The following is a 24451-nucleotide window of genomic DNA, read 5'->3' as shown; positions in this document are numbered from 1 at the left end:
TGTTTATGGAGAGCTTTAGTCTAGTGGGCAGTTGGTGATAGTCTGGGACAGGAGATTCAGAGGCGGTCTGGGCTGGGATGTGGTGACAGGGTCAGGTGGGATAAGGCAAATATTTGACATTGCTGGGGGAGGGCTTGATCCTGTTGAGAAGCTGCAGGGCACAGTGGGCAGTGTGTGGTGGGCAGACTCTGGGGGATGGGGAGGGGTGGACTCTGGGAGGATCAGTTGGGACTGAGAAGTGGGAGCATATGACATAGCTGGACTCGAATCCACTTCACACTGCATCAACAAAGATATCCAGGGCCTTCTCTGTGTTAACTCGCCTCTAGCCTGGTGTGGATTGAACCCCCAACCTTGCTCCCTGTCCACCCCCCACATGTTATCTCATAGCACAAGCAGGGCTGGTTAGGGTTTGATGTGGCCTAGAGTAACTTGTTACAAGAGCAGACAATAGAAACTGTTCACGGTTTACAGTGTCTGACCTCTCTTCCCCCCGCCCCCTTCACCTCCCCTGCAAGAGCTGGAGAGTATAAATAACCTTTTAGGCCCCCAGCTCAGGCAACCTTCCTCCCTTCCCATGTTTTCAGTGACTGGTGTGTATAGGTGGGTTAATGCAGGGCTGGCATGAAGTCCTGGGCAACTGCAATCCGACTGTATTAGTGTTGCGCTGTTGCTTAATACCAGATGTGAAGTAAAATGGTGGTGTCAGTTTTGGCTTCTACGTTACCAACCTGATAGCTGGAGCTAAAACCAAGCATAGAAAATACGTTTATACTTCAGAGATACATAAAAAAAATCACTGAACTTACTATTAAACATACTATTGTTCAGTGCATAATAAAGATCCTGGTTACTACAATACCTCAGACCCTACTTGCTGTAGTCTAATTACCAAATGTAACAATAGCAGAGATTCATAATATGCACAAAACTTCCATTGTGGGTTGTACCTGGTAACTAAATAGCTCTTCAGTTAGTTGGATAGAGACATCACAGTAACTGTGTCAGATTCAAATAAGAGACAGTGTTAGGTTAGTTAATGTTCTCTTGCAGCTGTTGATGTCATGACTTTGGGGGAATGAGTCCTGAAATTGGAGTATAAAATCCCAGATCTAGTGAGCCCAGTCCATTGTATGGTCACTTTCCCCAGTGCAGAATGGGTGCAGCGGGCTATCATTCTAGTCTGGCAGTGTATTTACCCTCATTCTTACACTAGGTTCACATAGTGACTATCATAGAATATCAGGGCTGGAAGGGACCTCAGGAGGTCATTTAGTCCAACCCCCTGCTCAAAGCAGGATTGATTTTTGCCCCAGATCCCTAAATGCCCCCCTCAGGGATTGAATTCACAACCCTGGGTTTAGCGGGCCAATGCTCAAACCACTGAGCTATCCCTCCCCCACAGGATGCAGGCTAAGAAGTGCTGGGCCATGGGTGTGTGTGTAGTGGGTTAGACCAGGGCACTGGGATTCATGAGTCCTGGTTTCTGGCCCATGTCATGCCACTGGTACTGTGTCACGTAAAATAAGAGTACAGTATTATTAACTTGCTTCTCAGGGTTGTTGTGAGAATTAATGTTAGCAAAGCACTTTGAAATCCATATGCCATGTGCTATTCCTTATTACACACATCCACTTCCATTCATTGTGCGTCAATGAATGGCTGCTTTTTGTAGTAACGAATATTTGTGTTCAGCAGTGCACAATGTGACAGGGTTTTGCATTTTTAATACAGACTGATGCCTCCCGGCATGAGAAAGTGGCTTTATGTGCTACAGCCAGGAGAGCAAGGATTAAAACTGGCTCCTGGGCTGTGACATTCTGTATGTGAAAGGTTTAAAATTGCCCAGGCACAAAACTACTGCGTAGTTGCTTCTGTCTGCTCAGCTCATTGCACACACCAGGGGCTCCTTGCCTCCTTTCATTTGCCCCACAAGCTGTTTGTGTGCCTTATTTCAGGAACTCTCTGCAACCCCTCATTGCCCCATGGCAGGGGCTCTGTGTGCCTTCCATTATTTCTTCTGTCTGGGAGTTATCTCGTTCAGGGGCTCAGCATTTTAAACTCTATTGGGAAGAAGGGAAGAGCTGAGATGTGGGTAGCATGGAAGGCATCAGTGGCCCCATCAGCTAGTTATTTGATCTACAGACTGGTTGAAGCTGGTAACTCTGCTAACTAGATGCCTGGGACTCCCCCTTCCCAGTTTTGTTTTTCACCAAAATCCATCGGGTTCTGCCCATTAATACCTAGACTGAACATTTGCTGACATTTTTAGAATGGATTGGCTCTGGCATTCCAAAGTTATCATGTTATTGACAGACATGCCTTCAAGTTGAGTGTAGAGCAGTGGTCACCAACTGGTGGATCTCGGAGCCTCTGACAGTCGATTGTGATCTCCGTCTCCTAAAAGTCTGGCAGGGCTCAGGAAGGCTCCCTGCTGCCTGCCCTGATCCTGCGCTGCCGAGTCCTGGAAGGGCAGCGGGATCGAGGGTCTCCCACACACTGCTCCTACCTGCAGCTCCCTTTGTTTGGGAACAGGGAACTGTGGCCAATGGGAGCTGTGGGGGCAGTGCCTGGCTACAGTGTGTGGAGCCATGTGCCTCCCTGCTCTGCCAGGGCTGTAGGGAATGGCAGCTTCCGGGAGTGGTATGGGGCTGGAGCAGGCAGGGAGCCTGCCTTAGCCCTGCTGTGCCGCAGACCAGGAGCCACCTGAGGTAAGCACCACTGGCAGGAACCCACCCCCCAGCCCTGAGCCCCCTCCTGGAGCCTGCACACCATACCCCCTCCTGAACCCAAACACTGCCCCAGCCCAGATCCCCCTCCTATTCCCAAACTCCCTCCCAGAACCTGCACCCCGTACTCCCTCCTGCACCCCAACATTGCCCCAGCCCAGAGCCCCCTCCCATGCCCAAACTCCCTCCCAGAACCTGCACCCCCTCCTGAATCGCAACACTGCCCATCCTGAATCCCAACACTCTGCCCCCTCTTGCACCCAAACTCCCTCACAGAGCCTGCACCCCGAGCCTGCACCCCGTACTCCCTCCTGCACCCCAACACTGCCCCAGCCCAGAGCCCTCTCCTGCACCCAAACTCCCTCACAGAGCTTGCACCCCCTCAACCCCTCCTACACCTCTGCTCCAGGCTCAGCCCGGAACCCCCTCCCACACTCCGAACCCCTCAGCTCCAACCACCTGCCCCAATCCGGTGAAAGTGAATGAGGGTGGGTGAGAATGAGCAATGGGGGGGGGGGGATTGAGTGAGTGTGTGTGTGGGGACGCCCTCGGTTAAGGAGCTAGATAGGTACATCCTGGGTTGCATTTACATTTAAAAAGAGATCTTGGGGATAAAAAGGTTGGAGACCACTGGCAGAGAGCCTCTCCTTGTTCAACCAATCCTAATATTAATGAAAGCACTATCATAGCAAGCCATCAGTGTTGTAGATGTGCTAGCTTGCATGGAATGGGTCAGCCGGCTAGTGGGTGGAGAGTGAATCCGACTTACCCAGTCAGTGTAGCTAACAGGCAATGTAACCGCTCCTGTTAACTGAGGGGGGGCTGGGATGTTAATCTCTTTCTGTTGGGAACAGAAGTGAAACCACAAAGCTGGTAATTCCCTGCTTGATAATACCAGGCACATGTTTAGCACCTTTCACCCAAGGAGCTCCACGCACTTTGCAAAGAGCAAGTGAGAATTAGCCCCATTTTACACAGGGGGCGGGAATTGAAGCGCAGGGGGTGACTCACCCATAGCTCGCCCGGTGAGTTAGTGGCAGTGGCCAGAATAGAGCTGAGAAGCCCTGCTTCCCCGTCTCTGCTTTCAACCACGAGACATCACGGTATCCCAAACAGTGAAATCTGTGTAACGGGGATGCTTGAACTCTGGGACACAGCCCTCATGACAGCTTGCCAGGAGCCTGGCCTGTATCAATGTTTCATTAGCGCCTGGGGCTGACACACGCCAGACAATAGTTCTAGTCCCAGCTCTCATTGACTCTGTGTGACCTTGGGGAAGTCTCCCCTGTCTGTGCCTCAGTTTCCCTCTCTGTAAAATGAGGGCATGGATAGTTGTTCCAAAGCACTTTGGAAGCGGTGCTAAGTTGCTATAATATCAAAAAGCTGTAGGCTACTTCTTAAAATGTCAAATAAATGCTCATAACCCTAAGAGATGCTTGCGTATATATACTGATAGGAACGCAGGTATTGCCCCGTCAGCTTGGTCCAGCTATTCTTTATCCTGTCTCCAGCCATGGCTAACACTGTCTGATGGATGAAGAGAAGTTGCTTGTTCTTTGTGTTCACCTGCAAATCTTAGAACATGGAGCTGATGTTGAATGCTCTTCTGCTTGCAGTTATAGGGAGGGGGTGCTGCGTGCCCAGTTTTAGGACTCATGAACTGGACTATGGGCTCTGAGTCTGTCCCATAGGCCCAAAGGGCAGGCCTCTGCATTGTTCTGCTATAACCAGGGCTTTAAAATGGATTGGTTCTTGCATCTGAATTTCAAGATTCTCTCTCTCTCTGCCTTAAGAAGTGACAAGGACGAGGAGAGGAGACGAGACGTGTATGCTGTTAGCTTTCTGACCACAGATCTAGGATCCTGAGGCTTCATTTTCATGAACCAGCTTACGGTGAAAACCAGACGAGCCTGTTTTTTAGTTCTGACCTTATCTGATTCTGTATTTCAGTGTCGACAACAGCGAGTACATGAGAAATGGGGACTTTCTACCTACTCGCCTGCAAGCCCAGCAAGATGCTGTCAACATTGTGTGCCACTCGAAAACCCGTAGCAACCCAGAGAACAACGTGGGGCTCATTACCTTAGCTAAGTATGTCTGTAGAGTTTTCCTCCTCCTAGAAATCAAAATGTCTCCCGCTCTCCCGCGCAGGTGGTGGGCATGGTCTAGTGTGTAGTATTTCCCAGCCCGTGAGTTGCAACCCCTATGTGGGTCATGAAAGGCAGTGCAGGGGATAAGGGAGGGGATTATAATATAATCTACAACAGAGATCCTGCTCCCTGCACGCTTTGATCCTGCAAGGTTAAGTATTCTGTCAACCTCTCAAAAAACTCGAATTACATAGGCTTATCAATGATGCAGTTCTGACTCTTTTATAGTAAATATAAGGGAGTTACAAACACTTTTGACCTCGCACGAGGGGTTGCCAACCTGAAAAGGCTGAGAAACATTGTTCTAGTGTATCGAGCACAGATCTAGGAATAACTGGCTTCTGCTGTTTTCCCCATGTGACTGTGGGAGACCCTGTGCCTCAGTTTCCCCACCTGTAGAAGGATACAAGGGGTTTTGGGGGGGTTGTTTAATGGTTTGAAAGGACTTTGTATAACAATGCAATCATGTATATTGTTCTAGTAACTGTGAAGTGTTGACCACGCTTACCCCAGACACGGGACGGATCCTTTCCAAATTACACACGGTGCAACCCAAAGGGAAAATTACCTTCTGTACAGGAATCCGAGTTGCTCATGTAAGTGACACCTTGTTCATGACTTTTCTTAAAGGAGTCGTCGTCTTGCATTTCTATAACCCCGCTCACCCTGAAACATTCTGCTGACTGCCAGTGTGGACTCCTAGGCAGAGCACTGGACTGTGTCTCAGGGGACCTAGCTTCTGTTTCTGGTTCTGCCATTGTCCTGCTGGGTGACCTTGAGTAATTCATGCCACTTCTGTGCCTCGGTTTTCCCATCTGTAAAATAGGGGTGGTGATACTGACCTCCTTCGTAAAGCACTTCGAGATCTATGGATGAAAAGTGCTAGATACGGGTTTGGTATTGTACTAACGTCTCATCATAGTTTAGGATACTAACTACCTTCATTTGAAAGTGCGAGGTGAATTTAGGCAAGTGTCCTCTAACTACTCGCGTTGGAACTGAGCCAGGTCATGGGATTTAATGTAATCCAGTCTGCTACCGGGTGAATAATTCTATTGAGTAGTCGAGTGTGGGGAAATCAATGACGCTGTTTGGTGAAGGGGAAGAAAGAGAACTATAAGCGAGAGAGAATCTTAGTCTGTGGCGATAGCTTTTGATTTGCTACCAAATTGCGGGGTTACAGTTGCAATATATCTCATGTATGTGCAGCCAACTTAAGGGGGCCAAATTCTGGCAATTCACACCCACAAAAGAGAGGTGCCTTTGTTACCCTTAAACATCTGGAATAGGTCTCAAGGTTTAGTCACTCTCTTCTGTCCTGTTCTTTTGCTCTGTACTGGTATATGTGCTTCTCATCTCACCTCTGCTGTGTACATCTGGAAAGCCAATACTCATATCTGTTCAGAGGGGGAAGGATGGTTTTGTAGTTAAGGAAAAGGACTTGGAGGTCGACCTTCTGGTCTATTGCCAGCTCTGCCACAGATTTACTTATGTCTACACAGCAAAGAAAAACACTCCGTTGGCCCATGCCAGTTGGCTAGGGCTTCTGGGCTATTTCATTGCTGTGTAGATTTCTGGGCTCAGGCCCAGCTCTGGGACCCACCCATATCACAGAGTCCTGAAGCCTAGGCTCGAGCCTGACCCCAGACATCAACATAGCAGTGAAACAGTCCCGCAGCCTGAGCCCCGCGAGCCTGAGTCGTCTGGCACAGGCTAGCCGTGGGTGTGGAGTTGCCGTGTAGACATTGAGTAAGTCACTTAATGATGCTCTTTTGCCTCAGTTTCCTTGGGTGCGAAATAGGGATTGTAATACCTGCCTCACAAATGCAACTAAACTAATGTTTGTTGTGCTGGGATCCTTTGATAGAGAAGTGGCATTATGAGTGCCAGTTCCTTTTAAAGCGTGTTGTGGAAGCAGCAGATGCTTAAAAGCGGCTTATTACAATACAGCTTATATCCTCTTGAAAATACTCTTCAGTCTAATGAATTTTATCATAGAATCTCAGGGTTGGAAGGGACCTCAGGAGGTATCTAGTCCAATCCCCTGCTCAAAGCAGGACCAATCCCCAACGAAATCATCCCAGCCAGGGCTTTGTCAAGCCAGGCCTTAAAAACCTCTAAGGAAGGAGATTCCACCACCTCCCTAGGTAACCCCTTCCAGTGCTCATCTTGCTTCATAAAAGTGCTTCCTGGTATCTAGCTCAGGTTCAGCCTGTTGTTCCAAAGTGTGTGTGTAATATCCCATTTTTTCCATCCCACGCAACTCTTCTCCATCCTGGGTATTTGCATTTTCTTGATACATCAGTCACCGTCAGCTTCCTTTTGAGGATTAAAAAGACTGCGACTGTTCAGCTTGGAACAGAGATGACTGTGGGAAAATATGATAGAGGTCTATAAAATCAAGAATGAGGTGGAGAAAGTGAATAGAGGAGTGTTATTTACCCCTTCACATAACACAAGAACCCGGGGTTACCCAGGGAAATTAATAGGCAGAAGGTTTAAAACAAACCAAAGGAAGTACTTTTTCACACAATGCACAGTCATCCTGTGAAATTTGTTGCCGGGGATGTTGTTAAGGCCAAAAGTATAAGTGGGCTCAAAAAAGAATTGGATACATTCATGGAGGATGGGTCCATCAATGGCTATTAGCCAAGATGGTCATGGATGCAACCCCATGTTTTGGGTGTCCCTAACTTCTGACTGCCTGATGCTGAGACTGGACGTTGGGGTGGATCACTCAATAATGGCCCTGTTCTGTTCATTCCCTCTGAAGCAGCTGGCACTGGCCACTGTTGGAAAACAGGATACTGGGCTAGATGGACCACTGGTCTTACCCAGTATGGCCGTTCTTATGTTCACCTTGGATGACAACTCTTATTTTCCAGTTGGCTTTGAAACATCGTCAAGGCAAGAATCACAAGATGCGCATCATTGCCTTTGTTGGGAGCCCTGTGGAAGATAATGAGAAAGATGTGAGTAAAGCGTGACCACTTAGATGCAAGTTCATGGGTATGTTTAATCTGTGATGGTGAACCCTCAGGCCTGGTTTACACTACAGACCTATATTGTATAACTATGTCACTCTCGGTGTGAAAAATCCACACCTCTGAGTGACGTAGTTACACCAACCTAACCCCCATGTAGACAGCGCTGTGTTGACGGGAGAGCCAGTGCAGCCTTTTAAATGTAGACGTGCCCTTAGTTTTCACAGCAATTTCTTTATCTAGGTGTTTATACTGCTCTCATTACCCTGATATCAAGTACCTAATAATTGTTGCTTTCTTGAAGCTGGAACTGTTCAATGTTTTTCTGAACTGACTATGTTGGTCAGTCTTTGGGTATGTCTACACAATCGATTTATCGGGGATCGATGTATCGCGTCTCATCTAGACGCAATATATCGATCCTCGAACGCGCTCCGGTCAACTCCAGAACTCCACCAGGGCGAGTGGCGGTAGCGGAGTCGACATGGGGAGCCGTGGCCGTCGATCCCGCACCGTGAGGACAGGAGGTAAGTGGAAATAAGATGCGTCGACTTCAGCTACGCTATTCCTGTAGCGGAAGTTGTGTATCTTACATCAACCCCGCCCCCTAGTGTAGACCAGGCCTTTATATCCAGAAAACATGGTTCTAAGAAATCTGAATGAGCATTGATATTACAACAATCTCATTGCATCTGTATCAAGAACTGTAAGGTTCAAAGCTTATGTCCCAGTGAGACAACTGTTTAGCTGATAAACCCTGCTACTAGAATGTGAGCTATTGAAAGGGGGAGGGTGGGTGGGAAAATGGAAAAGAAGGAATGATGCAAATAAACTCAGGCCATGTCTACATCTAAAATTTTGCAGCGCTGGTAGTTACAGCTGTATTAGTACAGCTGTATAGGGCCAGCGCTGCAGAGTGGCCACACTTACAGCAACCAGCGCTGCAAGTGGTGTTAGATGTGGCCACACTGCAGCGCTGTTGGGCGGCTTCAAGGGGGGGTTCGGGGAACGAGAGAGCAAACCGGGAAAGGAGACCAGCTTCGCCGCGGTTTGCTCTCGCGTTCCCGAACCCCCTGCAAACCGCAGGGAAGGAGACCTGCTTGCTCGGGGTTCCGGGAACGAGAGAGCAAACCGGGAAAGGAGACCAGCTTCGCCGCGGTTTGCTCTCGCGTTCCCGAACCCCCTGCAAACCGCAGGGAAGGAGACCTGCTTGCTCGGGGTTCCGGGAACGAGAGAGCAAACCGGGAAAGGAGACCAGCTTCGCCGCGGTTTGCTCTCGCGTTCCCGAACCCCCTGCAAACCGCAGGGAAGGAGACCTGCTTGCTCGGGGCTCCGGGAACTAGAGAGCAAACCGGGAAAGGAGACCCGCTTCGCCGCGGTTTGCTCTCGCGTTCCCGGAGCCCCTGCAAACCGCAGGGAAGGAGACCTGCTTGCTCGGGGTTCCGGGAACGAGAGAGCAAACCGGGAAAGGAGACCCGCTTCGCCGCGGTTTGCTCTCGCGTTCCCGGAGCCCCTGCAAACCGCAGGGAAGGAGACCTGCTTGCTCGGGGCTCCGGGAACGAGAGAGCAAACCGGGAAAGGAGACCCGCTTTGCCGCGGTTTGCTCTCGCGTTCCCGGAGCCCCTGCAAACCGCAGGGAAGGAGACCTGCTTGCTCGGGGAACGGGAGAGCAAACCGCGGCGAAGCTGGTCTCCTTTCCCGGTTTGCTCTCGCGTTCCCGGAGCCACCCAGCAAACCGCAGGGAAGGAGACCTGCTTGCTCGGGGCTCCGGGAACTAGAGAGCAAACCGGGAAAGGAGACCCGCTTCGCCGCGGTTTGCTCTCGCGTTCCCGGAGCCACCCTGCAAACCGCAGGGAAGGAGACCTGCTTGCTTGGGGAACGGGAGAGCAAACCGCGGCGAAGCTGGTCTCCTTTCCCGGTTTGCTCTCGCGTTCCTGAACCCCCCTGCAAACCGCAGGGAAGGAGACCTGCTTGCTCGGGGTTCCGGGAACGCGAGAGCAAGCTGGGGAAGGAGACCAGCTTGATTACCAGAGGCTTCCTCCTTCCACGGAGGTCAAGAAAAGCGCTGGTAACTGTCTACATTGGATTACCAGCGCTGGATCACCAGCGCTGGATCCTCTACACCCGAGACAAAACGGGAGTACGGCCAGCGCTGCAAACAGGGAGTTGCAGCGCTGGTGATGCCCTGCAGATGTGTACACCTTCAAAGTTGCAGCGCTGTAACTCCCTCACCAGCGCTGCAACTTTCTGATGTAGACAAGCCCTCACTCAGCTCTCTGAGTATGCCTAGTGCCTAAGTGTAACAGATCCTCTCTCAGGCAATACGAGTTTCTATCAAAATAGAGCCTCATTTAACCTATTTTATAAATAGGCTTGGAAGGATTTGATTTCTGTAGGTAAATGTCGATAAACATTGATTTCACTGTACACATACAAACCTATGAAAAAATATTTCCATTGAAAAATGCTGCTTGATAACTTCCTAGAGTTTGATTTAAGGATATTTACTTTGTATATTTTGATGTGATGTTGACAATTTGTGTTTTCACAGTTATAAATCTCTAACTTTTTGAATCTCAATGTCTGTTGTGATTAAATAATTGTCTCACTGCCCCATAATTTCCCTGCAACTGTGAAAATTTAAATCTGCCCCCAGTAGGTGGGGGAATTTAAATCAGATCATACACCAGATCATGCTTAATATCTGGTTGCAGTATTAAAAAAGCCTTCAAGCATCGAACGGTCAGAAATCTGAACTCTTAATTGTATTTGTCTGGATGGTTTTTATATAAAAAAAAAAAATCAGAATTTTAGATAGGTGCCTTTTTAATTAAATCAAAGTACATACAATTAAACCTCTCAAACATTTTACTGTACAGAAATAATCTCTTATTCTGAAGCTTGTATAGACTGTGGCACCTGTAAATTAGATGCTTTTATATCTGGCTTTGTGTCCTGATGAATGAATCCCATGCACTTTTGTCTGCTTTCTGTTATGTGGAGGAGATGTAGGAGCTGAAGACGAGGGATGAAAGGCTAACACTGCTTTCTCTTTATTGCAGCTGGTGAAACTGGCAAAGCGCCTTAAAAAGGAGAAAGTAAATGTTGACATCATCAACTTTGGAGAAGAGGTGAGACTTTTAAACTGATCTCCCAAGAGTCTTTGAAATACAAACTCCATCCAGGTGTCCATTTTCAAACACTTGACTCTTATCTATCTGGGAACACCAGTGAAGAATACTATCACAATTCCCCCTATCTTAATCTCTTCAGCAAGGATTTTAAGGCTGGTCTATTCAGACAACAGAAATCCTTCCATTAATATTTTGCAGATTCCAAAGGAGACTCTTCTCAAATATTCCCCTGCTGTGTTTCCTACCCAAACATTTCCCACTTCTGCTAGTGCTTCAGTGAAACTGACTCTAACAGTGAAATTGACCAGTCTAAAAGTGAAGGGCAAAAAGAAAACAATTTGGATTTTTAAAAACTCTTTGTTTCCATAAGCGAAGGTATTGAAGAACATCCTTTCTTTTAATATTTTTTTAACTTTGTTTCCGCATGCTTTAGTCACCTGTCTTTTCACAGTGTTGGGGTTAAAATAGAAAGCCACCTGTAATTCTGAGTTTCCTCCATCTTTATCAGTTTGTGACACAAACCTTTGTATGTAAAACATACTTTACCCTTTGTATTTAAAACCCCAGCCCTTCCTTAGGATGACACCTCCATGGCAGTGTGAAGTTACCATATTCACTTGCAACCATACATCAAAGACTTTAATTACTGTTCATGAAATATACTGTTAATGCTCCGGAATGCACCTCCATGAGTCGCAGGCTACATTAGTCAGTGTCAGCTTCAGACTTCCTTGGGCAAAGGGCTGTATTGTGGTGTAAGGCTGAGGAACAGTGGGGAGTGCTGGGAATACAAGTGTGGTTAAATTTTGTCGGTCTGGCATTTAGTCCTGTGAGGTGACCCCTCTCCATCGAGGTAAGTGAATTCCTGGGTTATCTTGTCCTTGCTGGAAATGGCCCCATATAGTGTCTCACCATATGCCTCCGAGTGGTGTTTCTGGGCTGCAACACTAGCTATGCAAGAATCTAATCACCACTTTAAAAGACTTTTGGTGCTTGGTTTTAGAACCAAGCTGGTAATGATGTTCCAGGTGAGCAGGAAAAATAATAGGTTTGGTAGTTTTCCCATCTCTTCCCCAGTAATCCCTACTCCACTTCCAGATCTCCAGGGACATACTTGCTTGGAGGGAGCAGCCTTCACAGGATTCTGTGACTGTTCTTTCCTGATCGTTAATGTGTGGGTGGCATCAGTGATGCCAGGGTGATACCCTAGCCAACTTTCTTTCCTAGGGGCAACCCGTACTCAGTGGAGAATGATGGAGTTTATTCCCTAAACTGAGATAGCTGAATCCCAGAAACCTACCACAACCATTTCCAGCATAGCTGATGATCAAGATGCAAAGCAGAGTGGCCTGATGCCATATCACATTGAACTGCTCTATCTGGATAGATACAGCAAAACCTCAGTGTAACATGATTCTGATGGAGGGCAAAAGTATGAAAATTAGGGATGTATTCAAGACATGGGGTGCCCATGTTAGAAGAGAAATAGGACCAAGTTTGTTCTGGTTGTTGGGTATAATCTCATCTTTAGTGCTGCTGGTACACCCTCAGGCTGACTGCCAGATAACACCCATAAGGTTCCTGATCGCCAGTGAGATCACACCGCCATGAAAGGAAACTGCTGGCACTTCCTTTGAGCAGGACTCTAAAACACAAGCAAACTCAGGATGAATTGACTAGAGCCTACTGTCCTCACTCTGCACAGGGACTTCCTGGGGAGAATTTTAATCAGTTACCCATTGGAGGGGGCCCATTCTACAGATGGCCTCTTGCAGCTCTGAAACTTGGCATGTCTCCATACCCCTGATGCATCCTGGTCACCGTTCTCTGTACTTCTGTAATTATAGATGAGTTCTCTTCCTGAACACCAGTTGGTAAGAGGACTTCAGGGTTATTACAGCTCATAGGGCAGCCCAGCATCATCTCCTTTGAGCCAAGCCAATGAGAGGAAGCCAGCCTGAGTTCTAACCTCTTCTTTCTCTCTCCCCCCCCTCCCCTAGGAAGCCAACACAGACAAGCTGACTGCCTTCATTAACACCTTAAACGGCAAGGATGGGACTGGTTCCCACCTGGTGACTGTGCCCCCTGGCCCTAGCCTTGCCGATGCCCTCATCAGTTCCCCCATTTTGGCTGGGGAGGGCGGGGCCATGCTTGGCCTTGGCGCTAGCGACTTTGAGTTTGGAGTGGATCCCAGCGCGGACCCAGAACTGGCTCTGGTAAGAGATGATGGAACCGAGAATCACTTTGAAGGAGCCGAACTGTTTGGGAACATGCTGTTGCTTTGAGTTTACCCCATTGTCTGCTCTACAGGCGCTGCGTGTGTCCATGGAGGAACAGAGGCAGCGGCAGGAGGAAGAGGCCAGGAGAGCTGCAGCTGCTTCCGCTGCTGAGGCAGGAATTACAGCCACTGGTGGGGATGGTAAGAAACCAGGCGGGGGATCTAATCCCTCTTCAGTTGGAGGGGCAGGGGTGAACAGAGTAAAGCAGCGAGTTCGATGCAACAGAGAGAGGGAGTCTGCTGATGCAGCCAGATCATTTGTACTGAGATCGTGTCTAGCCTCCGGTGCTAAGCCAGGCCCGGGTTGCATTAGGATGGGATGGACACCTGCGCTCTGCAGGGGATTCATTAGGGAGGAGTGCACTTCCTTTCAACATGTTAATTCCTTCTGTCCCCCCAGTGTGGTGTTCCCCTTCATCTGAGATCCCTGATCGCATGCACTGGCTAGAGATCCCATGGCACTTTCCACAAGAATACTGTTAGCCCCAGTATCTCAGCCGAGTCCCTACTCGGGTATCTACAGTCTGCCATCCCTAAAACTGTCTCTGCACTTACAGTTTAATGCAGTATTTTTTCCTGTCCTGAACTGTTGCGCCTTGTTGCTGTGCGCTTTGTGCAGCTCTCTCATCCCACCCCAGAAGTGGCTGCTCTTCAGTGGTGAGGAGGAATTCTTCTCTGAATATAGAATTTGTTGGGGAATTGCTCTAGGAACATGTACTGTGTTTATCCCTGTGCTAGATTCGGACGATGCCTTATTGAAGATGACGATCACCCAGCAGGAGTTTGGTAGAGCTGGCTTGCCCGACCTTAGCAGCATGACAGAAGAGGAGCAGATTGCTTATGCCATGCAGATGTCTCTGCAAGGGCCAGGTGAGCGGCTAGAATTTAGCACAGCTGTCTAATCCCTAAAGCCAAATCCTGTGCTGAGTGAGCTGTCCCAGTGACAGCAGCTGGTTCTTGACACCTGTGGACGTCTGACAGAGGTTGGGCACCCAAAAACTGAGATGCACAAAATGAGCGAATGCTTGTCTGAGTGGACTTGAATTCCATGAATGTCCTACCTGTCTGGGGGCGAGGGGTGTCAGAACCTTCATGTCAGGCCTTCAAGCCTGAATCTCCTTTCTCAACCCTCACTATTATGCCTTGAGGCTTCCTGCTGCATCCATCAGTATTATCGCAGGCACCTCTTGACTGATATGCTGTCTGTAGCAGGGAGCAGCAGATCAGTAGGGTGGGAATGATTTGCCATATGCTGGGTAAGGCAAGGATGGGATGAAGCGCTGACAGACTCCTGACCTGAAGGCCTGCAATTGTGGATGTCTGGTTTGTGAAACTCCTGGCCCACTAACTGCCACAGGCAAGTTGCCTTCAATATCTTTACATACACACCCTGCTGGCAACCCAGCATAAATACTATTACAGTAAAGGTAGTGGCAAATATTCAATAGCCAAGACATTTCTTTCCTCTCTTCAGAGTTCGCCCAAGCTGAATCGGGAGAAGTTGATAGCAGTGCAGCCATGGACACATCAGAACCTACCAAGGTGATGGTCTCCCCAGCCACCTTTTCCCAGTCTCTCACATCCACTCTGTGTAGAGTCCAAACTCCCCCTCTCCTTAGACTTGGTTAACGTAAAAGTTCAGTTCAAGCCTTGTCAGTAGGATTTGCTGCTGCTGAGGTTCCTCCCTCAGGACTGCTCAGCTCGCACCCTAGGTCTCCCTTCCCCCACAGAGCCACTCCCATCTCCTTTATCAAGAGCTGCCAGGCTCAATGAGTTCCTGCAATCCACTTAAACCTTCCCTAGTACGCTCAGCACCTGCTAATAAGGGGGAGTGTTTCAAGTAAGCAGTGCTAGCCTGTTAGATTCCAGCATATTTTCCTCGATGGGGAATGACTCTTTCTTCATGGATGTGCAGGAAGAAGATGATTACGATGTGATGCAGGATCCGGAGTTCCTACAGAGCGTGCTTGAAAACCTGCCTGGCGTCGACCCCAACAACGAGGCCATCCGCAACGCCATGGGTTCCTTGGCCTCGCAGGCGTCCAAGGAGAACAAAGACAAAAAGGAAGAGGAGAAGAAGTGATGGCACTGGGGTACTGGCCTCTCTGCTACTGACAAGCGATTGGGATAATCTCAGCCCTGCATGTTCCGGTCCATGTAACCTAATAACTTCAATTTACTTAATCACTGTTCTCCAGGTAGCTGCGGAGCGATCACAGGGCAAGGGTAGGAATTTTTTTTTCTTGATGTAACAGTTAATAAAAACGTTAAATTTTTTTCCATCTCCCTTCTAAAGTAACTATAGAACCTGCTAATGGGTTCTTTTTAGAGGCACATAGGAATTGGCAGGGGTGCACTTTGCCCAGTCTCCTGACTCCAGGCTAGAACAATCTGCTTCAGAGCAGGCTGCAAGAATCCCTGCAGTGACGGGGTGACCCACCTCCAGGGAAAGCTACCCCTTAGGTCCATGAGGTTTCAGAGTGGGAGAGGGCTTCACTTAAACCAGATTAGTTGGGTCCAAGTGAATTCCTTGCATCTCTTAGGCCTGGTTTAGAGAGGGCTTTTGTACTGATACAGCTGTCAGGGGAATGCTTCTCTTTTTACTGATCTACCAGAACAGCCCCATGTCTGGACTTGGTTATACTGGGATAGAGGAGCCTTATACTGGGGTAGTACATCCCCTTCCTGTGTGGAAATAGCTGTGTTTGTATGACATACCCTTTATACAGAGAGAGAACTGTACCCAGGGTCGTGTTGGGGGTGTTGTGCTGGTTTAACTACACCAGTACAACTTGTGTGTAGACAGGGCTTCTGCCATGGAAAGCTGCATTGCATAGTTTGCGGCCCCTCTAGCATGCAGGTCCCCTAACTTAGAGCAGGAGGCCATGGTATCCTAAGCCACCTTAAACTGAACTGAATCCAAATCCAACCTTCCAAGTAACATCCACGGCTTGCTGATCTTAAATATATTCCCTTCTCAGCTTTGTGGTACATAGGGACCTTTGGAGTAAAGGAAATAAACCCCTGAGAGCCTTCCCCACTGTGCTTAGATCCTGCAACACTTAATCAGTTGTGTAACTTTTACTCACAGGAGTAACCCGATTGACGCAAACAGGATTATCTGCCTATGGAAAAGTTATGCATCAATTTGATACCTTGGTGCTCCTAAGTCTAGCGAAGGCTTAACAAGAGCCAGTGGTGGAAAGTGGAAGTTGGCAAGGTTCAGACGAGGGCGGGGGGGGCAAATTGTTATCCGTGAGAGAAACATCCCAACAGAACGGAACCATAAGGATGGAGTAAATTCTCAGAGTCCGTCAGCAGGTCCTCCAGCTCAGCTCAGCAGACTTCATGTAGGAATCGCTGGATTAAATGTTCTGCCCTGTGTTAATGCGGGAGCTCAGACTAAATGACCACAATGCTGCTGTACATACGTGTTTGCTGGCAGGAGTGATGCTAGTGTGCTGTTCTCGTCTGTGCATTGGGGAAGGGGCAGAAGGAAAGGCCTTATTTTAACTGTAGTTGCCCCTTTATTAAAAGCCATCACCCTTCTAGCAGGAGGCAGTTCCCTAGCTTTCAGCAAGAAGCCATTTGGTAAAGGCCCAGAAGCACCTCAGCACATCCTATTTGCTAAGACCCCTACAAGCCTTCTCAAGAATCCCCTCCCATGGAATAGCAGGGTGGGAGTTAGGTATGTTAACAGAGCTCGGAAGGAAGCCTCAGGCTGCACCAGCAGATGGCCTGCAGGTCAGGATGAGAGCTGTGTTGGAAATTCCCTGGTCGGACTTTATCCAGCCATGTGAACTTGCCCACCAAAAATGTCGTCTGGCTGAGCCATACCAGAGAGGTGCATATTGTTACATACAGGCCTAAACAGCTTGGACTGTCTCTCCAGCTGTGATGTACCCGGGCTTTAAACCCACCTCTGAAGTGCAAATGGACGGCTGCACTATCTAGTTCTCAGCAGTTCCAAGAGGCAGTCTGGCACCATCTTGTTTCTGTGGCCTTATCTGAGCTCTGCTTTCAGACCAGGCAGCCTCTGGGAAGCAGTGCAGAATACATGGGGACTCCCTTGCTGTGGCTGTGGAGCAGTGAGGACACCAGTGCCCTGTAGTCTTCAAAGGGCTGTAGGGCCCAGTTTACTTTATCTCCTCAACTCACCCATCCAAAATCCATGTGCTACAACAGAACCCCCGTTACCGCAGCTGCTGAGAACGTACCCAAGTGATGACTCTCCTTGTCTCAAAGATTTAAAAGCCAAAGACTCTGCTCAGGAACTCTTCGCTTCTGCGCAGCAGAGTGCTTGCTAGGAAGTATTATCAGCACTGGAAATTATCCACACGGAAACAAAGGCTGTTTTGTGGTGCTCTTTATTGATCACTGTGTCAGTCATTAATATATTTTCCTTGTATCCCCACCGAGGGCTTCCTGTAGTACAGAACGTGCTAAGGAAGCACCAAACCCATGCCCATGTGAATGACAACGTAATGAAGAATCTCTGCAGACTGGCTTTTGCTTCTGAGTTGATTAGTTCGATACATGATGATGCTATGGGTAACTCGGCAACTTGTCACATCTCTGTATTTTATTGCTACTGATTATCTCGGGCAAAGCAGTGATACAGAATCCCACACTTGTTAGTTGTCGGTTCTCCCCCGAAAGATAGAACCCAAGGCTAGAAACTCTGACGTGTGCGTGGCCATCCCAGATGGATGCAGTTGGAATTAATACAGTAAGTCGAGACAGCTGGATTTGCAGTCTGGTGTTCCCTGCATGAGCCGTGGGCTTGCTAAGCAGCCATGCTTATGTGATGCCTGGGGGAAGCTGCGTGGACACAAAATCAAGAGCTTTAGTAAGCAATAGCCCTCCTCTGCCCTGATGGGCCTTAAATGGCTGATCAGCTCTGGCTACCTCTGCTCTTAGTTACGCCTGAATTGCCAGTGGGCATGTCCCAGACTGTTCTGCCACCAAAGGGTGTGTGTCACTCATCATAATGTGATAGGCTGGTTTCATTTAGTGGCTACTATCACAGGGGTTTTGGTGTTTTCATAGTGATTAGTAAAGAAACAAGAGATGGCACATGGGCGGTGCACGGTCGCCCCACTACTGCTCTGACCAGTCTAGTTCTAGAGTGTCCCAAGAGACGGGGTTCCACCACCTCTTTCATGTGTCCTTGTAAATGATTGAGCTGGGAATCCTCTTCTAACCCCAAGCTGCTGAGTAGGACTGTCCAGAGAGGCATTAAATGGGGCAGGTCTCAGCCAGACCACGCAATAATAGCCTTTGGCTGATGCCAGCAGAACTTGCATTGGTTGCCATTCTTTTGCTGCTGTCAAATCAGCTCTTGTAGACGTGTGTACAACACGGTAATGAGAACTCGTTATGCCTAGACCTAGTTCTGCATCCCTAATTTTGCATCTCTGGCCAGGATCCCCCTTATAGGATATTTCAATGTAACTAGGGGCCCAGGACTTGGTCAGGCAAACGCTGCAACTCACTGTGATGCGACTCCTATATTAACTTTTTGGGTCTAGCCGGCCAAATAGCTCTGGCAACTCCCCTTTTAGGGAAGATGGAGCCAGTGGCTAGCAGGGCCAGGATCAGTCTTTAGAGGCTGCTCGTGCAGGTTTGCGTAGCCCAGTCTTGCAAAACTGGGTCTATGTCATGGCTGCAAACTTGGCTTTCCCATCTGCCCCAAGCTGGTTAACATGCACAGCGATTTCCCTGGGGCCCGTTGAGCCTGAGGTTGTGCTACTTACGTGCAAAGGCTGTGATCAAATACGTGGGTTTGTTGCTGCAAAGCAGGGTGGTCAGGCTGCCCAGGGAGCTAGTCCCCATGCTCTGAACATCCGAGGTAATCCCCAGTGTAGCGTTTCTCTGCAGTGAGATCAGACAATTGAGTGGGAGGCTTTGATACAGCAGCCAAAGAATCTCGCCTTGGAAGGGTGTGACAGGGGATTTGGAGGGCTGGGCAGTCTAGTGATTAGTGCACCTGACCAGCCCTTTGCCTGTCTGTCGGGCAGTAGAGGTACCTAGTTCCTGACCCTTCGCTTGGAATCTTCTGGCCTCCAGCTGCATGTGGGTGACAGCCCTTTGAAGGGGGCAGTGCTAGAGGGACCTGGTCCCTCCCTCTTCATCAAGTCCCAGCCCAGTGCACTGTGGGAAGCAACACCAGCAAGGCCCTCCCTGCAGAGCATCTAAGTCTGCTACCCTGGGTCACTTCCCTTCAGTTTGGGGACATGACCACTATCTCAACACTCAGTTGCTTAAGAAAAGTCCAGACGAGTAGGATCTGCTGGTTCTTATGAGAGGAAGGCTCTGCCTGGGGGCCTTATCCATGCTGTGGTCCCCTCTCAGGCTCAACCTTCTGCCTGGCTTTCTGGAGAAGGTTGCCTGTGTCCTGCAGCCTGTCCCCCCCTTCTGAGCACCTTTACCCTGCGCTGGAGCATGCTCAGCAGGCCTGTAGGGGTGGGGCTACCTGGGCCTAGTATTTCCATCGTTCAGCCCCTTTCCGGCCAGTGGGGTATTTTTCTAGTCTGTGCCGCAGGGCTGACATGTCTAAGCCTGAGCACCTGACTGCCTCGTCGCTGATCTGTGGAGCAATTCCTGGGCTGCTTTGGCATCACTCCTGGTTCTGGCAGGCAGTGGCTCCAGCTCCGCCGCCTCCCACCACATATAAGTGGAATTGCAATGGGCCCCTGTGCCTGAGAGCAGAGCTACCCTGATTTGGGCCACTGGGCTCCTTTCCCTGAGCCAAGGGCCCATATGCTCTCATTCCTACTGGCGGGGAGGGCTCCAGATCCTGGACCCCAGCCCTGTCCTGCTCGGCTGGCTGGAGAGCAGGATCTGGATGACTGTTAGCATTAGAGCCATGGAAAGGGTGGGTGTGTGGGGGAGAGAACCTGAAACTTCAGAACTGGTGAGGCTCTGGTAGGGATCAGGGTGAGCCGTTAAGGAGGGCCAGCCCACTGCTGCCTGCTGCAGGGGTCTCGCTTTTCTCCTGGAGTCCCTGGGGGGAGGCAGGTAGGGGGCTAGATGGACCTTGGGTCTGATCCAGCCTGGCCATTTCTCACTGGAGAGGAGAAGGGGAATGATGGCTGCGTTGGAGCTCCAGCCCCAGGCTCAGTGGAGGCCTCTGGTGAACAGATCAGGCTCAGCGCCACCGTCAGTCAGAGGGGATGGGGGAAATGCTTCTCTTGCAGGCTGGCCACCTTTGGCCTCTGCTCTTATCAGAGCTCCACTGATTAGGAGTGCCCCCCCCCACCCTCTCAGAGACCGGATGGATTTGAGGGGCCCTGTCTGACGGGGAGGGGGGGTGTTATGGGGGCAGCTGCAGCATCTCTTGGGCATTTATTTACCAATACAGCCTGGAAGTAGCTTTCCAGCTCCTGGCAGGATGGCAGCTGGTCGGAGGGTTCCATCTTCCGGGCCACGCACCCTTCTGGCTGCCCGTGATACACCATCAGGTGCTGGGAGGGGGGAAAGCGAGAGCACCCCACTGTGAAAGCCTGTCGTGGTAGCCTCTGGGCAGGGCTTCGCGGCTGGAGTGCTGCTAGGGTGGCGCAGCAGGGGAGGTTGTGTTTAATCCCACAATGCTGGATCAAGCTGGGGACAGGCTGGTATCCTGTGTGCTTCCTCCCTGAGTTAGAGCACATGGGACTTTCCCTGCTGATCTGTGCTCGTGGCAGGTGTTAGCCTGGCCCCGATGCAGCCGAGAAGCATAAGCATTGGGGAGGAGATGACAATGGAGCCTGTCCTGCTGGCCTCCGCTGCACCCATTGTCCACAGCTGCTGTGGAGACTTACCACTGAGCAAGGACTGTGTTCATTAGACCCCCGTGGCATTCTGGGTGGGAGGCAGCCAGTCCTAGCTGGGATCATTCTATTCTGCAGCCCAATCAGAGCTGGGACTTTCTCTCGCGTCTGGTTCTCAGCTCTCCAGTAGCATTGTTGCGGGTTGTTTGCTCTCCACTGCGTCCCACCCCGGAGGTGGCTGCCTCTCAGTGGTAGTTCTGTGTAGGCCGTCAGCGAAGCAGAGGGGCCTTGGTGTGGAAGGGGCCCCTGCAATGCATGATGGATGTCTACATCTTCCCCAGCACCCCAAACCCACTGTACTTACATTTCTTAGGTCACAGGTTATCCCTGGCGCAACGCCCTGTTCTCCCAGCTCGCTGAGAGCCAGGAGCAGCGACGCTTCGTTCTGGACGTTCACCTGCGTAGGCAGGTAGCCGTAGGCATCTCGCTTGAGCAGGGCAAAGGGAGGGAAAGGGAAGGAAATTGGATTAGGAGGAACAGGGGGATGTGCCAGCCCCCACTGACTGGTCACCACGAGAAATCCCCGTTAGCTACCATTCCTCCTAGGCACCCTCCCCTCCATGTTCTCCCTGCTAGCCTGGAGCAAGCTGATCTGCTTAGCTAGGAACCCCTGGCCCTCCCCTCTCCTTTCAGATTTCCCTTCCTTCCTGCACAGGGAGCCAGGCCCAACACCTCCCTCCCCCCAATCCCCTCGCTGTACCTGGAGGCAGGTAGTTCGCCCGAGATATGTTGCCACAAGGACCCCTATGATGCTGATGGTGAGGACTGCGACCGCCCCCAGAGTCAGGATCACCAGCTTGGGGCTGGAGGGAGGAGTCCCCTGCATCTCCAGGCTGGAGTGGAAGGTCTGAGGAAGAGGGAGAGTGTTGGGCAGCAGGCAGCAGACGGGGTGTGCTGAGAAGGATCCCGTGGCCGGAGCCATCTGGTCCAAGAGGCTCACTCTGCAGCAGGCTGGATTCCCTGCTGCTGCTAGCCAACCTCAGCAGAGGCCGGACTTCGCTCTTTCCTGGGCTGAAGAGCCCATTGCTGCCATGGCACCAGTTCAACATCCGGCCTAGCGTGGTGGCCCTGGGAAGGTGCTGCCACTCGGAGGCCCGTGTGTGAAATGAATGTGGCAAGTCTGAGCCCAGTGCGGAACCACCCCAGGCAATGGCCCCGTCTAGGCAGAGGGGCTAGGGGACTGGAGGTGCCATGACAGCTCCCTTCCCAGCTGGCTGTTGGAAGGGGGCAGGGGTCTTTAATGTCAAACCTACTTCTGCCTGTTGTGAGGTGTATTACTGTAGTGCCTAGAGCTGCAGCCCCGGCCCCCGTTGCGCTAGGTGCTGTACAAACAGAACAAAGAGATGGTCTCTGCCCCATTCCTACTCTGCTCGCCTCAACATCTATGAATAGAGTCTGATAATCCTGCCTGCTGGTAAGTGTGAGGCTAAGAGAAGGGGTGGTAGTAAAGTGCCAGGAGCCGCCTGGATGCAAATTGCTGTGGAAATTCACTGTCCCTTTGTTTCCAGACAATTTCTCTCCCCTGCACCAGGCCACGGCGGCACTGTCTGGGCTCCCGATGCTGCCGCGGCTCCTGTTTCCCTTGCAGCCAGCTCCTGTCGGCTGAGCTTTGTAGGATGTTTAAAGGAACCTGAACATGACACTTGAGACTAATCTGATTTCCTCTGGAGCCGGAGTGGTCCCGCTGGGCTACTAGCTGCCGAGAGGTAGGGAAACTGCGCCCCAGAGAGGGGGTCTGAACTTTGAGAGCACTTCTCAGCAAAACTTCAGCAGAGCCAGGGACAGAAGCCAAGATCTCCAGCCCCTGCTCTAACCACTAGATCTTGCTCCCCTCCTCAGGCTAGGAAGAGAACTCAGGAGTCTTAGTGCCGTGTTCTGAGTGCCGGGCAGCAGCCCCATTCCAGAGTAACCCAGCTCCTCCTTAAGGCACAGGCCTTTGTTGGGAAGAGGAACCCAGGGACCGCTGTGGCAAAGGAAGAGGAGAGTGAAGCCATCCTGGGCGTCTCTGCCATCAGCTTAACTTCAAGCTGGCTGGGCGCCTCTCTGCGCTAACCAAGGGGCGAAAGAGCCACAGCCTGGGGTGGATGGAGCCAGGCACCCAGCATAGGCCCCTCCGTGCGGGGCTGGGGATCAAGCCTGCCTCTTGCTCCAAGTCTGTGGGCTCTGGTGCTTGGAGAGAGGTTCAGAGGTCGTCCCCCTCCTCTCCCGGTTTCTCATCACCCCCTGTATGTCCCTTCTCCAGCCGCTCTAACCTTTTACTCTCCCTGGTCCTGACCCCTTTCCCCTAACTTCTCCCCCACAGTGCTTGGGCATCTCCTTATCCCCCTCAAATTTCTCTGCCCCCCAGGAGGGGGCTGGCGCCTGTTTTCTGCTCCACTTCCCCACCCAGCTGAGGGCACGTTGGTGCTGGGGCATGGGAGGGACCAGGCTTCCCAGGACCAAATGCAGCTGCAGTGGTAGCCCAGCCTGGCTCTGTTTTGGCGGCAGGAGGAGGAGGAGGAGAAGTGCCTTCTCCTGCCCTGGAGGGACCGTCTCTGGGACAGGGGCATTCGTGTTCTGTGGCACCCACGGTCCCTGGCCTCTCCTTCCAGCTGCAGCTACCACCCCGCAGGTGCCTTAGTGAGTTGGATGCCATATCCTAGGAGTTGGATTGAGCCCCCGTGCTCCCCAAACTCCTCTCCCCAAGGATCAGTCTGTCACCCCCCGCTCCAGCGCCTGATCTGTCACTTACATATGGGGGGCTCTTCACCTGCAGTCCAGCTGGCCAGGAATCAGGGCTCTTCTCTTCAGCAGACATTCGCCAGGAGCGCCAGGGACGCAGGCGATCTAGACCCCTTCTCGCACTCAGCCAGCGGCACCGGAGCTCCGGGTGTCTTATAGGGGTTGCAAAGCTGGGGGGCGGCCTTACTTGGGCTGTGCCTGTCCAATGGGATTGAGGCCTATAGTGGAGCCTCCCAGCTGTGCACCTGCCCCCCCCCTTCCTGCAGCCTGAGTTACCTCTTTGTCCTATTCTGCCTGCGCCCCAACAATAGCCCCGAGCGCACAACCCGAAGCGGTTTCTGTCTGCAGCTGTGATCGGAACCTCGCAGGACAGGATGTGGAGAGGGAGGCTGCAAGAATCCTCCCCTCTCCCTTAGATTATGTTCTGCTTCTGGAACATGTTGTGCCAAGGGAAAAGAATGGCCCAGCTTGTGCCTTAAACAACCTCCCAGGGCAGGCCCTGTGCCCAGAGGGATCTGCTGGAGCCTGAGGTGTTTCACTAAAGGTCTAGAACCACCCCTCTCGAAGTGACTCCTGAATGCGTCCACTCTAGAACACCCTGAGCTGTTCCTTGCGAGCGTGCGTTAGGTGCTTGCTTAACACCA

The 24451-nt window shown here is 50.9% G+C and overlaps 2 protein-coding genes across 5 annotated transcripts in view; one reads left to right on the top strand and one right to left on the bottom strand.

The window, feature by feature from the left end:
• The window catches only part of LOC115639534 (26S proteasome non-ATPase regulatory subunit 4), a 69011-nt gene extending 53460 nt beyond the window's left edge, over positions 1-15551 (top strand). For all 3 annotated transcript variants that reach the window (XM_030542427.1, XM_030542426.1, XM_030542429.1), the window contains 9 exons: positions 4680-4820; positions 5361-5475; positions 7765-7851; positions 10926-10994; positions 12998-13213; positions 13308-13416; positions 14014-14145; positions 14750-14817; positions 15191-15551. In XM_030542427.1, the coding sequence (XP_030398287.1) occupies positions 4680-4820; positions 5361-5475; positions 7765-7851; positions 10926-10994; positions 12998-13213; positions 13308-13416; positions 14014-14145; positions 14750-14817; positions 15191-15358 (1105 nt within the window). In that variant the 3' untranslated portion in view covers positions 15359-15551. The remainder of the gene's footprint in view (positions 1-4679; positions 4821-5360; positions 5476-7764; positions 7852-10925; positions 10995-12997; positions 13214-13307; positions 13417-14013; positions 14146-14749; positions 14818-15190) is intronic.
• An 88-nt stretch (positions 15552-15639) lies between these two features.
• LOC115639535 lies at positions 15640-23948 on the bottom strand. Of its 2 annotated transcripts, XM_030542431.1 has the most exons (6): positions 23818-23948; positions 21787-21933; positions 21391-21513; positions 20631-20741; positions 19032-19149; positions 15640-18096 (listed from the first exon to the last, which is right to left on the bottom strand). In XM_030542431.1, exons 1-6 carry the CDS (start codon positions 23881-23883, stop codon positions 18062-18064), a joined length of 600 nt encoding a protein of 199 aa, XP_030398291.1. In that variant the 5' UTR covers positions 23884-23948; the 3' UTR covers positions 15640-18061. The 2 variants fall into 2 exon arrangements, with proteins under 2 accessions (XP_030398291.1, XP_030398290.1); XM_030542430.1 differs by lacking the exon at positions 23818-23948 and having other exon boundaries at positions 21787-22401.
• Between the last annotated feature and the right edge of the window lie 503 nt (positions 23949-24451).

The sequence above is a fragment of the Gopherus evgoodei genome, chromosome 24, assembly GCF_007399415.2.
Source record: "Gopherus evgoodei ecotype Sinaloan lineage chromosome 24, rGopEvg1_v1.p, whole genome shotgun sequence".
Taxonomy (NCBI): Eukaryota; Metazoa; Chordata; order Testudines; family Testudinidae; genus Gopherus; species Gopherus evgoodei.
This window is presented reverse-complemented; position numbering and strand designations above follow the sequence as displayed.

What these genes read in the sequence shown, in the direction of transcription:
- LOC115639535 (XM_030542430.1), bottom strand. Translation starts at nt 22,008, where the DNA reads ATGGCTCCGGCCACGGGATCCTTCTCAGCACACCCCGTCTGCTGCCTG. An exon ending in GCTACTTCCAGGCTGTATTG is followed by an intron (nt 19,150 to 20,630) that starts GTAAATAAATGC and finishes ATCTCACTGCAG; the next exon opens with AGAAACGCTACACTGGGGAT. An exon ending in TTTGATCACAGCCTTTGCAC is followed by an intron (nt 18,097 to 19,031) that starts GTAAGTAGCACA and finishes GTGTCCACGCAG; the next exon opens with CTTCCCCCAGGCATCACATA.